Raw genomic sequence first — 15,508 nt, 5'->3', positions numbered from 1 at the left:
CATACACACACACACACAAACACACACAAACACACACACACACATATATATATATGTATATATATATGTAGGTCTTTGGTTATTCGGGTTTTCTCCTGCGTAAAATTGGAAGTGTCTTGGCGGCGTTTCGAAATCTCATTCGTCATCTTCAGGCTTCAGCTTCATGCTTCTGGGAAGCTGAAGCCTGAAGATGACAAAAACCCAAATAACCAAAGACCTACATACAAACACCCGCGAAAACCTCAGAAAACACACACACAAACACACACACACACATATATATATATGTATGTATGTCTTGGCAATTTCGGATCTTTTCCCGTGTAAGGTTACATGGGAAAAGACCTAAAAATGCCAAAAACTACATACCTATACCCGTGAAAACCTACAAAAACATACATACATACATACATACATACATACATACATACATACATACATACATACATATATATTAACTCCAGGAGCTCAAACCCACAAAATTGGCTATTTAATTCATCTGTTTTATCGAAGCAGGTGTTGTGGCCTGCAGATCTGGCAGCAGATTCGGACAGTGAGGAGATTGGGGGAGGAACATGGGCCAGTCCTGGAGTTTGTGGAAGGCTCTGACAAGGGCTCTGCGTCGAAGGCAGAGAATGGGCCAGGGCAGTCTGACAGTTATCAGCTGCCTTTGGAGTCAGACATCAGTGGGGCAGAAGAACAGCTGGAGCCTGTTCCCAGTGTGCGCATACGCAGAGTTGCCAGACTGGAACAGCTAAAGAACAAGGGTCGACTTGGGAGTAAGGCCACAGTTGAACGATGAATGGCCCTCCCAGAGGGAATAAAAGAGGAGCAAAAGGGGAGGGGGTCTTTGCAGAAGACAATTAGTTCATTACTGCATTTCTTGCCAAATATTGCAGCATCTGAAATATATCGGCCTGGCCACTCTCCAAGCCGGTTCCATGGAAAAAGATATTTCTGTGGACCGGTGGGAACATGGTTTTGCATGCTGCCTGCATCTCGAGGATGGGACTTTTGTTTGCGCAACCTGGTTCCTGGCATGCCTGGCCCAGTGCCAGTCCAGGGACTGTGGTGGGGGGGTTGGGGACCCCTGTTTTAAATGACAGTGAGTTCTTCCCTTGCCCAACCTTTCTGTGTGTGTACTTATTCAGAAGCCTGTGTTGTTATGCTCAAAGGAACATTATCCTTTATTCATTATGTTGAGGATTATGTCTGAAGTTTGAAAAAGTGTATGTAAGCATTCTTGTTCCTGTGCTTAACACATAACCTTTTTTTTTTTTTAATTTTAGCTGGGCTTGGATTTTACAAAACATCCTGGGAATTTCTTTCTGTCTGAACTTCATTAAAACACTCAAAATGCCCAACTTCAAGGTACAGTAACTTATTTAGCTAAACTTACACAGACACAGTAAATTATAGAGTGAAGGAAAGGGAGTATTTTAATCTGCCACTCAGCCCCTGTAGTCTTAAATTTTGTCTTCAGTGCAGCTCGGGAAGATTTCCCCTGTTAAGTTAACTTTCTTTGACAAAATATGTTACAGAGGTGCTAGATTTCAGCCGCTCTTAATACAGGCAGTAAGGCCAAGGAAACAAATGTGTTTTTAGCCATTGTTAATAGATATCAAACAGAGAGGCATAAAATCATTGGGTTATATTGAAATAATATAGCACTTATAAGGGCACTTATAAGAGCAAAAACAAAATTTCTACTGTTGATTTGAAAACTTGAACATACATTTTCAAAAACAAAACAAAATAGTAGTAACTGTGAGAGGGATCTTGGAGTCCTAGTGGACAACCATTTAGATATGAGCCAGCCGTGTGCAGCAGCTGCCAAAAAAGCCAACACAGTTCTGGGCTGCATAAACAGAGGGATAGAATCAAGATCACGTGAAGTGTTAATACCACTTTATAATGCCTTGGTAAGGCCACACTTGGAATATTGATTCAATTTTGGTTGCCACGATGTAAAAAAGATGTGGAGACTCTAGAAAGAGTGCAGAGAAGAGCAACAAAGATGATTAGAAGACTGGAGGCTAAAACATATGAAGAACGGTTGCTGAAACTCGGTATGTCTAGTTTAATGAAAAGAAGGACTAGGGGAGACATGATAGCATGTTCCAATATCTCAGGGGCTGCCCCAAAGAAGAGGGAGTCAAGCTATTCTCCAAAGCACCTAAAGGCAGGACAAGAAGAAATGGGTGGAAACTAATCAAGGAGAGAAGCAACTTAGAACTAAAGAGAAATTTCCTGACAGTTAGAACAATCAATAAGTGGAACAACTTGCCTGCAGAAGTTGTGACTGCACCAACACTGAAAATTTTTAAGAAAATTTTGGATAGCCATTTGTCTGAAATGGTGTAGGGTTTCCTGCCTTGGCAGGGGGTTGGACTAGAAGATCTCCAAGGTCTCTTCCAACCTTTTTATTATGTTATGTTATGTTATAACCTTGATTGTAGTCTGTTTATTCTATGTCCAAAGAATTTGTATTTATGCAGCTGTTTATGGCCGCTACTAGAAAGACCACAGAAAAGAAAAAGAACCCCAAATATGGAATGAATGTCTTTTAAGTTTGAAAGGGTTTTGCATACATTTTGTTTCATTTTGTTTTGTGTAAAAAATAAACACCTGTTTTTTGTTCTCTAGTCATGTGTGATTCTTCTAGGTCTCCTTCTTTTATATGATGTGTTTTTTGTCTTCATCACACCTTACATTACCAAAGTAAGTATGCAGGTTTTATAACAATTTTTTCATCATGCAGAGGGGTTGTTTTTGTTGTTTTGGTGTTTTTATGTTTTTTATGAAAAATATGCCACAGTACAGTGAAAGTTTTAAATGTACAAGTCCAAAATTTTGATTTAATCTGATCCATACCTGGTCTAGAGCAGGAGTCACCAACCTTTCGGACCTCAGGGACCATTAAATTCATAATTTTAAATCCCGCGGACCACTAATAGGATCTGCCTAATGACTGGCTGGTGGGTAGAATAGAATAGAATAGAATAGAATTGTTTATTGGCCAAGTGTGATTGGACACACAAGGAATTTGTCTTGGTGCATATGCTCTCAGTGTACATAAAAGAAAAGATACGTTCATCAAGGGTATGGCAAGATAGTCATGTGACTGGGTGGGCATAGCCAACTCGATGTCACTCACATCGAAGGGCACCTCACCAGCTTCTACTCACTCCCCCAACCACTCCTCACTTCCCCGTCCGGGCTCCTTAGGGCCCCAACAGGAAGCAGTTGTTGGAGCTAAGCAGCCACCACAAGAAAGAGTTGGCAAAACAGCTGGCTCAGTTCAAATTGGATCTGACCGAGGAGGCGGCTTAGTAGAAGCACCTCACTGAGGACTAGGAGCATAGGCTTTCCAAGCAGAGGGAATACCTGTGGGAGTGCAAGGCCAGGTACCAGCACCTGGAGGCTCAGTGGGCTGAGATGATCAGCCAGTTCCAGGCCATGATGCAGTCACATTGGAACAAGGCCCTCTGGCTCTTCGCCACCAGCGGCACTTCCCTCCAGCCTTCGCCCAAAGCCCTGCACCAGGAGGCTGAAGCAGACCCCAAGTTGGAATTTCTGCCCCCCTCCGACCCACACAAAAAGACCCTGAAGGGGGAGACTCTCTGCAGCAACACAAACATTGATTGCACATATCCAGCCCAGGGGCTGTAGTTTGAGGACCCCTGATTTAGTGCAATATAAAAAATGCAAATAATTTTTCTGTGGACCACCAAAATTTTCTCATGGACCACCAGTGGTCCACGGACCACCAGTTGGTGACCGCTGGTCTAGAGTATGAAAGACTAAATAGTACTGCTAGGCCTTCACTTAAAACTATTTGTTTAAAGACTACTATTGTTTAACGATTGTTAAGTGTGAGGACTTAGGTCCTCACACTTAACAATCATCACAACATCTCCACAACCACATGATCAAAAATTCAAGCACTTGGCAACCGGCAAATATGTATCATGGTTGCAACATCCCAGGGTCTTGTGATCACCAGTTGTGCTCCTTCCAGCCAACATCTGTCAAGCAAAGTCAATGGGCAAACCTGGATTTGTTTAATGATGCACGATTCACTTAACAAGTGCAGTAACTTGCTTAACAACCATGGGGGGGGGGCGCGCGTGGGAAAGTTCACAAAATTGTGCGTGACTTGCTTAACAACCTCTCTGCTTAGCAACAGAAATTCTGGACCCAATTGAGATCTTAAGTCAAAGACTAGCTGTAGAATTTTGGCTGTTGTTCAATGCCACCAGTTGCCTTGGTGTGGCACTGTGATGCCATTAAATTAGAATAAGGTCTAGATAAAGTGAACCACATAATATCTCCAGACTCTTAATTCTGAGGACTTTTAAACATGCCAAACAATTTATTTCAGGTCCAGTAGTCCAGTTCTCAAAATATAGAGACTAGAAAAAGTCCATTATTTTGTTTATCGTATAAACATTTGCACATCTACTTTTTTTACCTTCTCCTTATTTTATTTTAAAAAATATGTGCTTAGGTTTCATGTGCTTTTCGGTGTTTTTGATTTATGTTTCATTTTTCTGACTTCGATGGAAATGGCATTAAATCAGCCCGGTTTGATGCTTGTTTCTAATAAATTCGTGAAATACACTTGCAGCTGGCATTTCCGGTAAATCACATAGAACCAACTGTTTTTGAATTTTTATTTTTTTTTAAAGTGTCTTCATCTCGTGTTATCTTTATTGGATTATGAACCATCCTGGTTCCCTAATTCATTCCATTTTATATGAGTTTGCCAGGGAGTGTCCTGGCCAAACATGTCCTGAAAAAAAAATGCATTGACTTTTAAAATGCCTAATGTTTTAAGTATTTCCAGAATGAATGTTTCAGCATCAGTATTCTTTTTTCAAACTTTCAGAGTGGAGAAAGCATCATGGTTGAAGTGGCAGTCGGACCGCTTGAAAGCAGTGAAAAGGTAAGCATATTAAATCTTTTGGGAAAAAAACCCAGTAGCTTCTGTTTGCACAGGTTGGATTACGTTATAATATTGCCCTTGTTGTACATAAACATGCTAAAAACATCTTAGAGACCTCTTAAAACAGTGTCTCTCAACCTTGGCAACCTGAAAATGCGGGGACTTCCAACTTCCATAATTTCTGGCTGGGGAATTCTGGGAGATTGAAGTCCCACCCATCTTCCAAGTTGCCAAGGTTGAGAAACATTGTCTTAAACTTTGGAGGAGAGAGAAAGCGAATGCAGGAGTGGTCTTTTTCCTCCTCTATTACGTAAAGTGTGCTTGGATATTGCCCTTAATATTCCAATATAAACTGCTTACAAAATATAGCCATTTTTAAAATCTTTTTTTTCTTCCAAGTATTAAATGCTTGTTGACTTGGGTTTGATCCTAGAGTGATGGAAACTTGATGGATGCCTCTGCTGAGCAGTCAGCTCCTCATGAGAAAGTAAGGATTGTGTTTAAGATAACATTCCATGGATTTTCAATGGCCTACTTCCAAAAAATAAAAAATAATAATCAAAAATCAATATTCTTTGGGGCAGGGGAAAAAAAAAAACAACCAACACAACTGATTCTCTCTTCTCTCCACATTAATTTCTTCAGGATTTGGACCTTAAGTGTTGCCCGATCAATTTTGATCAGGCTAAAAAAAAAATTGTTTTTCCCTCATTGCCCGGGGCTCCGCATTTTATCAAATCATTTGTCGGTGGTGTCTGTCTGCTAAATCCAGATGTGTCCTCCGTGGTGTTTGTGTTTGATCATACTTTTTTTGTGCAACTCTGCTTCTTGGTTGCTGCTTCTCTGAATGTTGACACTTTTTCTGTGTAAACTAGATGAGGAAAGGATTCTGATTAAATTTCATTTTTCGTGAAACTTCCTTTGAATTGATCTTACAGGGTGTTTTTTTTTTTTATTAAAAAACCCCCACTGTTTTTCAGTTGCCTGTGGTCTTCAAGGTGCCCAGGTTGGACTTGTCACCAGCAGTGTTGTGCATGAGGCCATTTTCATTACTTGGATTTGGTGATGTTGTTATTCCAGGTAAGCATCTCTTTCAGCCAAAGGTGGAATTCAACCGGTTCAGACCGGTTCGGGCAAACCGGATGCTAATTTCACATCCGGTTTGCTGAACCGGTAGTTGCAAGGACTGGCTGGCCCCACCCACCCCTCCCCTCCCTTCCCAGGAGTCTCCCTGCGGCCGTTTTTGATGCGAGGTAAGTGCAGGGCCTGCGTAAAGGCTCTGGGAGGGCAAAAAATGGGCCTACCAGAAGTCCGCCTCCGGAGCCCAGGGGAGGCAATTTTCGCCCTCATGAAGGCACAAGGAAAGCCTCCAGAGCCTGGAGAGGGTGAAAACGTCCCCCCCCCAGAACTGGTTGCTAAAAAAATTTCAATCCTACCCCTGCTTTCAGCTGTGGGTTGACTCAGCCTTCCATCCTTCCAAGGTCAGTAAAATGAGGACCCAGATTGTTGGAGGCAGTATGCTGACTCTGTAAACCGCTTAGAGATGGCTCTAGAGCACTGTGAAGCGGTATATAAGTCTAAGTGCTATTGCTAATTTATTTATTTATTTATTTATTTATTCATATTTTTATACCGCCCTATCTCCCTAGGGACTCAGGGCGGTGTACAGCCATATAAAAACAACATAAATATACAAAGTAAAACATTAATCTAAAAAACTTATTAAATAGGCCAAATATTTAAAATAGACATATAAATAATAAAACCCAATTTAAAACCAAATCTAAAATTTAAACAATTAAAATTTAAAAATCTAGTCCAGTCCTGCGCAAATAAATAGATGTGTCTTAATCTAAACATGGTGCTTGGGGCAACACAGGGAAAGAATTTTTCCATCTATAGCAAGTTTTCTGGTTTCTAAGCCATTTTGTTCACACAGATGCACCCTATACATCAGAAGTGGGTTTCAGCAGGGTTCTGACTAGTTCTGGAGAACTGGTAGTGGAAATTTTGAGTAGTTCGGAGAACCGGTAGTAAAAATTCTGACTCGCCCCGCCCCCATCTATTCTCTGCCTCCCGAGTCCCAGCTGATCGGGAGGAAATGGGGATTTTGCAGTAATCTTCCCCTGGATTTATTTATTTTTATTTATTTATTTATTAAATTTTTATACCGCCCTTCTCCCAAAGGACTCAGGGCGGTGTACAGCCAGAATAAAAACAAAGATATATACAATTTAAAACAACATTTAAAAAGAGCAAATTTTAAAGGCTGATTATTAAAATTTAAGTTAAAAAGTTAAAAATATTAAAACCCAATTAAAATACATCACTAATTATGCCAGTCCCGCTTTAATGAATAAATATGTTTTGAGCTCACGATGGAAGGTCCGAAGATCAGGCACTTGACGCAGGCCGGGGGGAAGTTCGTTCCAGAGCGTCACTGCCCCCACAGAGAAGGCCCTACTCCTGGGGGCCGCCAGCCGACACTGTTTGGCGGACGGCACCCTGAGGAGACCCTCTCTGTGCGAGCGTACGGGTCGATGGGAGGCAAAGGGTAACAGCAGGCGGTCTCGTAAGTACCCGGGAGGGAATGGAGATTTTACAGTATCTTTCCCCTGCCGCGCGCACCAAGCCATGCCACGCCCACCAAGCCACGCCCACAGAACTGGTAGTAAAAAAAATTGAATCCCACCACTGCTCTACATGTATATTGCACGGAAGAGAGAGACCGAGTTTACTTTTCTGGCTTCACTGTTTTTTTCTCAACAAGTATAAAAATGATTGCAACAGAGCATCTGCAGAGTAAATTTTAATGTAGCTCAATGAATAGAATTCTGTGGGCCCTACTGCCAGAGCAATTTGCAGTCAGATCTCCAAGTATACGTTGAAATATTTATTTATTTATTTTCTTACAAAAGGCAGAAAAGGCAAATAAAGTAGGGGGAGACTGAAAAATTAGAACTAGAGGCCAGTACCCCCCTCCCAAAATCTACATACAGAGATTCTTGCTTAGTCCAAGGTTATTTATAAGCACTCATAGACCCCAGGTTAAAATTATGGGTGGGGAAAAACTTGAGCGTGCATAATGAAACTTACAGCTCTCCTGCAGCTCAGCGATGGGCTTAACAAATGTGGCAAGAAAAGGCATTAAATGGGACAAAACTCCCTTAACAAATTTCTCGTTTAACAACATAAATTTTGGGGCTCAATTGTGGCCTTAATTTCAAGAGTGTAATCCTGTTGTTTTGATGACGTCATTTTGTTCCTGACAAAATCTCTCTGTCCTGTCTTTCATTTTGGGTGTGTTTTTTTTTTTTTAAGGTCTCCTGGTTGCGTACTGCAAGAGATTTGATGTGCAGACCAGCTCTTCCTCCGTGTATTTCATTTTCTGCACCATAGGTAATCTATCCCAACCATTATTTTGAAAAACGGTATTAGGAATGCCCCTTGAGGTGAGATCCGAACCCAGCCTCTTGGCTTTTTAGGAGAAGCCTTAAAACCTGACTCTCCCAATTAGCCTGGGGTCCTGGATGGAGGCGTTACATATTGGAGGTGGTTAGTGGATTAAGAGATTATTTCACCTCCACCTCGCTGTATGTTGCTCCTCTCCTAGCTATCTTCGTTAGTTTTAATGATGCTGGATGCCCTAATTATATCATGAGTCTCGAGCCAAGCTTCAAAAGAAATCCAGTGATTTATTAGGAGCTTCATGTCGGCATGTTCCCAAATGAACCCAGCTCTAACTCTTCGTAATTTACGCTCCAATTATGACCCTGTTTCCCCCCTCCCCCCAGGGTGTGTCATCAATCACATTCCCAACGGAGCAATTTCACGGGTTGTAGAGGTCACTCCCCTCGGCTGCTGTAGGTAACCCTGGGATACAGCCTTGAGAGAGATAAGCATGGAATGTGCATCTGTCTTTGGCTGCTGTGCCATTTCACCGGTTTCCCACCCCCCCTGGCCTATGGCGACTCGAGAGCAGTCCAGGAATGCTTTGCGAGTTGACACTGGAGAGCAACCATCTTGGCTGGGAGAACTGAAGCACAGAATACACCTGCCTACTCTATGTAAACACCAGACAGCTAGGTCTGACCCTCTTTGAATGCTTAGCTAGTAGTTTCCATATGAAAACTGTCTGGGGAAATTCCTGTATAAGAGGCAGAGAACGATAAAATAGCTTGAACCAGGTGTGAAATGCTACCAGTTCGGACCGGTTTGCTTGAACCGATAGTAAAAAATGCTACTGGCTTGCTGAACTGGTAGTAAAAAAAATATAAAAAACAAAAGTTCCAAAGATCAGATGAGCGACGCGCAATTGTCGGAACATTTTTTTAAAAAAAACTTTTTAAGCATTTTTTTTACTACCGGTTCGGGCAAATAGGTAGTTAAAAAATGCTTTAAAAAAGTAAAAAAAAAAAAAAAAGATTCTGACGATCTCACGGCATAGCTGTGATCATCAGAACCTTTTGTTTTTACTTTTTTAAAGCATTTCTTACTACCTATTTGCCCGAACTGGTAGAAAGAAATGCTTTAAAAGAAAGTTTTTAAAAAGGTTCCCAAGATCACGCGCCACAGCTGATTCCCCCCCCGCCTTACTGTTCTACTTACCTTCCCAAGCCTCCTTTCGGCATGTATTTCGCATGCGCGCGCGCAACACGCATGCATGGCCAGCAAACCGGTAGCAAACTGGTTCAGATTTCACCACTGGCTTGAACCTTAGATACATGGGTCTGGTTGTTTGATGAATAATAATACTCATTATTTTAATGTTTTAATATTGCCATTTTGGCTTGTGTAAGCCGCTTAGAACCACCTGACGGTGAATTGGGCAGCATACAAATTTAATAAATAAAAATAAATTACCATGCCTAGTCCTAAACCAAGGAGCCTGAAAATCTGTGATATTCAGTGACTTATCTTATTTTAATGTTTGCCTTGTTCTGCAGCTTATGGTGTCGGCATGGTGCTCACCTTCGTGTGTCTAATATTCATGAAGAAGGCTCAACCAGCTCTTCTCTATTTAGTGCCTTCCACACTCATCCCTTGTGTCCTGGTTGCTTTGTACCGCAAGGAGATGAGAAAATTCTGGAACGGTAACAGCTATCAGGTGAGGAGAGACTATTTGGGTCCTGTGAGTAAAATAGAATAGAATAGAATAGAATAGAATAGAATAGAATAGAAGAGTTGGAAGGGACCTTGGAGGTCTTCTAGTCCAACCCTCTGCTTAGGCAGGAAACCCTTACACCACTTCAAACAAATGGTTATCCAACATCTTCTTAAAAACTTTCAGTATTGGAGCATTCACAACTTCTGGAGGCAAGTTGTTCCACTGATTAATTGTTCTAACTGTCAGGAAATTTCTCCTTAGTTCTAAGTTGCTTCTCTCCTTGATTAGTTTCCACCCATTGCTTCTTGTCCTGCCCTCAGGTGCTTTGGAGAATAGCTTGACTCCCTCTTCTTTGGGGCAGCCCCTGAGATTTTGGAGCACTGCTATCATGTCTCCCCTAGTCCTTTTCATTAAAGTAGACATACCCAGTTCCTGCAACCGTTCTTCATATGTTTTAGCCTCCAGTCCCCTAATCATCTTTGTTGCTCTTCTCTGCACTCTTTCTAGAGTCTCCACATCTTTTTTACATCGTGGCGACCAAAACTGGATGCAGTATTCCAAGTGTGGCCTTACCACGGCATTATAAAGTAGTCTTAACACTTCACGTGATCTTGATTCTATCCCTCTGTTTATGCAGCCTAGAACTGTGTTGGCTTTTTTGGCAGCTGCTGCTGCACATGGCTGGCTGATATTTAAATGGTTATCCACTAGGACTCCAAGATCCCTCTCACAGTTACTACTACTGAGCGAGGTCCCACATCTACGGTACCTGTGCATTTTGTTCTTCTTGCCTAAATGTAGAACCTTACTTTTTTCACCGTTGAATTTCATTTTGTTAGATAGCACCCAGTGTTCAAGTCTGACAAAATAGTAGCAGACAGTAGCTGCTGCTCATTCTTCATACAGGGCCTGGCTTGCGAGATCCAGAGTTGACCGTAGCTGTTGGGTTAGGATGGGCGAGGTCAGCGACAAGGTTGCTCTTGGTGGGTGATAATTCCCTGCCTGATGCTGACCCACTCGGTGCCCCTTAGTCCAACATAGCTCGCAAGACTGTTGTGACCGTAGACATAATAATTTGGAGGCAGGAATGCTACATTTGCGGCCTTGACCTCTGGAGGAAAAAAAAGAATCGGTCTGATAGTGGGTGAGCCTTCGAGTCACTCTTGACTCCTTGGGACTGCCTGGACAAGCCAGCTTGGCAATCTTTTTGAAAGTGTTTTGCTGTTGTTTTCTTCCTGGGGTCGAGAGAGAATGATTGGCTCTTAAGTCGTCCAGCTGGTTTTGCGCCTAAGAGAGGATTAAAGTTCACAGTCTCCCTGTTTTTTTAACCCGGTGCCTTAATCCGCTATACCAAGCCGGCTCTCTGTAATCTTAAGAGCAAATAAAAGAAATCTTCACCAAATAATCTTGCCGAAAGAGAATGCCTTTTGAAGGAGACCAAGGGGGGCAGGAAAAGTACGTCTGAGAGGGTCAGAGCCAGTTTGAAATGCCCTTTGACCCCTTCCTTCGGTCGCCTACAGCAGGGGTTTCCAACCTTGGCAACTTTACGACTTGTGGACTTCAACTCCCAGAATTCCTCAGCCGGTGCAATCTGGGAGTTGAAGTCCACAAGTTGTAAAATTGCCAAGGTTGGAGACCCCTGGTCTACAGGATCCATTTCCTGCTGTATTCCCTGCTTGACTTCCACTTTATTTTTCGCCGTGCTTACAACTGCTTTTTCCATGTATCTGACTCTATTCTTTCTGTTTCTGCTTCTTCCTTCCATGTCCTGAACTGCTTTGCCTCTGTGCCACCTGCATATCTACCTATTTGTTGTGACCCAGGCCCAAGTAGCTAGTAATAAACTTAGTCCGTGGAAAAACAAACTTTATTCGAACAGCTGGGAATTACTTCATTCCCAGCGTCGTTCAACTCAAAGTAATACAAATGCCTCCCAACACAAATTCCTCAGTTATCTCACAAACCTTAGTCCAATTAGGCAAACTGCCAAAGGCCCTTCCTGACAAACGTCCAGAAGCCACAAAAACAAAGACGTTTACGAAGCAGAGGATGAAGCCGAAGACGCAGCTACAATGTTGCTGAAATGCCAGTGCTGGTCTGTTTTAAGCCTTATGGGAGGGGCCAATCATCTCTTGGCCCTACTCCTGAGTTGTCCTCTCTGCTTGAGCTGCTCTTGCCTTCTGGCAGCTCTTCTCATGCGTGCATTAGGAACAAGCTCCTCCTGTTCCTCTGCCTCACTACTATCAGTGTCTGGAGGCTCTGGAGTCCGCACCTCACTTCCTGATGGCCCTGGCCTCACTTCAGCCTCATCGGTGTCCGACTCCTTTGCCAGCTGCGTAGGCTGCTGACGGACCACAGCACTATTGGCCTGGCTGTTCTACAGTTTTCCCATCCCAGATGTTGCCTTTACCCAGATCCTTCTATGCAAGACCCCTGACTCCATTCCCTACTCAGAGATTCTCCATCTCATTTGCTGTTACCCAGCATTTGGGGCCTTCTGCCAACTCTGCTCCATCCTGTCCAACTTGTTTGCATCTTCTTCTCCAGCTCCTTTTCACCTTCCATGGTCTTTACCTCCTCCCTTGACCTTCTCTGGAGGACCTGAATGGGATTCTGAAACTGATCAAAGATGATGTGTACTCTTAGCATGGGTTTAAGGTTGTCAATTGAAAGGTCGGCAGTTCAGTGGTTCGAATTCCTAGTGCTGCCGTGTAACGGGGTGAGCTCCCGTGACTTGTCCCAGCTTCTGCCAACCTAGCAGTTCGAAAGCACGTAAAAAATGCAAGTAGAAAAATAGGGACCACCTTTGGTGGGAAGGTAACAGCGTTCCGTGCGCCTTTGGTGTTTAGTCATGCCAGCCACATGACCACGGAGATGTCTTTGGACAGCGCTGGCTCTTTGGCTTTGAAACGGAAATGAGCACCGCCCCCTAGAGTCGGGAATGACTAGCACATATGTGCGAGGGGAACTTTTACCTTTACCTTAATGGGTGTCCCCTGGCCCTACTACTTCGGTCCCACTTCTAAATTAACTACTCGTATCTCAAATGGCAAGTTTCATTCTTTAGAAGTACTTAACGTTGCCATAGCAATAGTTTCATATGCTTTTCTCGGCAAGTGAGGATTTAAATTGCTTTGAACTTTGGATCTTTGTGTCAGCACGACTTAGTCTGGAATGAAAATCCTAACTCGCGGCATGAGAATTTGAAGGCAGTTCAAGCAAGGTTCAGTTCAACCAGACCTTTAATCTAGTCTGTAAGTTCTCAGCAGCAAGAATTTTTTTCATTCTGCTTTCCTAGCTACCTTGCACTTTTTAAAAGCAAAAGTCCACATGCTTTATTTCCTGCAAGTTCAGGCTGTGTGATTCAACCAGCTATTAACATTCAGCACCAAGTGGTGAAATCTTTTTAAGTTAACGACAGGGAGGGGAAAGTCACCAGAATTGAACTGTCAGGTATTACGTCCGAATTTGCTGAGTGGGAATACCTGAAGTCCTATTTTAGAGGCTGTTACACTTCCAAATTACCTGAACTCGAATTAACGCTTGTTTGCCAGAGGGGCCTTTTAAAAAGGATGGCTCCCTGGTTGTGTTCTTCTCCCATTTGAGACACAAACAAGCCTTTGCTTCAAAGTGTAGCCAGCAATCTTGTGATGCGGATTCTGAACCAATTTCCCACCCAACCCGATTTTTTGGTGGTTGTTTTTTGGCAGAAACACCCAACCTGTTTGCTAAGCAGGGATTTGATGAATATTTTTGGAAATCTTAAAAACGGCACAGATCTTGATACTCGAGCCAATATACTCCTGCCTTTTCATTGTTGCATTCTCATTGCCCTAAAATTATAGTGGCACAAAGAGTGATGCTATTTGGAGCTTGCTGCTTGGTCCTATTTCTAGTTAGGCGTGTAAATAGATCCTTTCTGGGGTTTCCTGAAATCTGCTTCCAGGTCTTTGGAACCTGTTGCACAGTTAAAGCTTAATAATCACCATGTTTTGTTTTGTTTTGCCTACTTGTGTTTTTCCATCCGGCCCTTTTAGTCAAACTTAGCGAGGATGATAAATGCTGAATCAGCCAAAGAACCCATGTGATAGCTTAGAAAATGTTATAAGAATAATCTGTATTTTTTATGGGCTTGATGCTTAAATGGAAGCAGGTACGCCAGATATTTTTTCTCTCCCTCTAGAATAGGGGTGTCAAACTCACGGCGTCACAACAGCGTCATGTGACATATCGGGACATTCCCCCCCCCTTTGCTAAACCGGGTGGGGGCGGGGCCAGCACGTGACTCATCCGGACCGCGAGCCGTGAGTTTGAACACCCCCCCGCTCCAGAAACTTCCATTCAGCCCTGCATCACAATAAATTGTGCAGCTTTCATACTCGTATACTGCCTTAAGGACACCTGGGGTAGAAAGGTAGGGGATAAATGGAAGGAATAAGGACATTTTGTCTTTATTTCTGCTGGTCATAGAAAAGGATAGCGAAATCCTTCCTCTGGCCTCTTTGGAATGTCAGCCATCTGTTGTGACCCAGGCCCAAGTAGGTAGTAGGAAACTCAGTAAAAGTAAAAGCAAACGAACTTTATTAGCACAACTATTAACTCATTAATTAACTCATTCTCAGTGTAGTCCAAACTAAATTAAAGCAAATTCCTCCCAACTCAATTCCTCAGCCTTATCATCAACCTTGGTCCAATTAGGCAAACTGCCAAAGGCTTTTCTTGGCAAAGTTCAGAAGACGCCGATATGAAACAAATGCAACAAGACAACGCTATCAGCGTTGTTTTTCGGCAGAGCCCAAACTCCGTTGCTGGTCTTTTAAGCCTTATGAGAGGGGCCAATCATCTCTTGGCCCTACTCCCAAGTCGTCCTCTTTGCTTGAGCTGCTCTTGCCTTCTGGCAGCTCTTCTCATGCGTGCATTAGGAACAGGCTCCTCCTGTTCCTCTGCCTCACTACTATCAGTCTCTGGAGGCTCTGGAGTCTGCACCTCACTCCCCAATGACCCTGGCCCCACCTCAGCTTCCAACGCAGAGCCCTCATCCGGGCCTTCCCCAGCCTCCAGGACTGGCACATATTCTTCCTCAGCCTTATCACTGTCTGACTCCGTTGCCAGCTCTGCGGGCTGCTGGCGGACCACACCACCATCATTTCCAACATATTTCCAAACCTACCTTTGCCTGCCAGCCATAACAACTGTAACTGGTTCATGGAGGGCGATTTCTACCATTCACAAACTGCGCCGGATGCTTTTATAAACCCGTGGTGTTTGCGCATGTCAAGCTCTGAGGTTGCTGAACCAAGAACGCTTGGCGTCCTCTCCACCCCCGTTTCCCCACAGCAGCATGTCTCTGTATTTGAGTTGATGGAGCCAGCTAGCAAATAAAAATTAGCTTGAAGGTTTGCCTCATCCACTTCCTGCCTCCCCGTGTTTACTTTTGGCCCGAACTGGCAGCA

General features: G+C 43.2%; 1 protein-coding gene across 3 annotated transcripts in view; it reads left to right on the top strand.

Annotated features, from left to right (window-relative positions):
• The window catches only part of SPPL2A (signal peptide peptidase like 2A), a 35,260-nt gene that overhangs the window by 14,944 nt on the left and 4,808 nt on the right, over positions 1–15,508 (top strand). For 2 of the 3 annotated variants that reach the window (XM_058156523.1, XM_058156521.1), the window contains 7 exons: positions 1,290–1,371; positions 2,647–2,721; positions 4,892–4,948; positions 5,382–5,435; positions 5,929–6,028; positions 8,270–8,347; positions 9,895–10,055. In XM_058156523.1, coding sequence (XP_058012506.1) covers positions 1,290–1,371; positions 2,647–2,721; positions 4,892–4,948; positions 5,382–5,435; positions 5,929–6,028; positions 8,270–8,347; positions 9,895–10,055 — 607 coding nt within the window. The remainder of the gene's footprint in view (positions 1–1,289; positions 1,372–2,646; positions 2,722–4,891; positions 4,949–5,381; positions 5,436–5,928; positions 6,029–8,269; positions 8,348–9,894; positions 10,056–15,508) is intronic. The other variant, XM_058156522.1, reaches the window with a different exon arrangement.

Source organism: Ahaetulla prasina, chromosome 13, assembly GCF_028640845.1.
Source record: "Ahaetulla prasina isolate Xishuangbanna chromosome 13, ASM2864084v1, whole genome shotgun sequence".
Taxonomy (NCBI): domain Eukaryota; kingdom Metazoa; phylum Chordata; class Lepidosauria; order Squamata; family Colubridae; genus Ahaetulla; species Ahaetulla prasina.
This window is presented reverse-complemented; position numbering and strand designations above follow the sequence as displayed.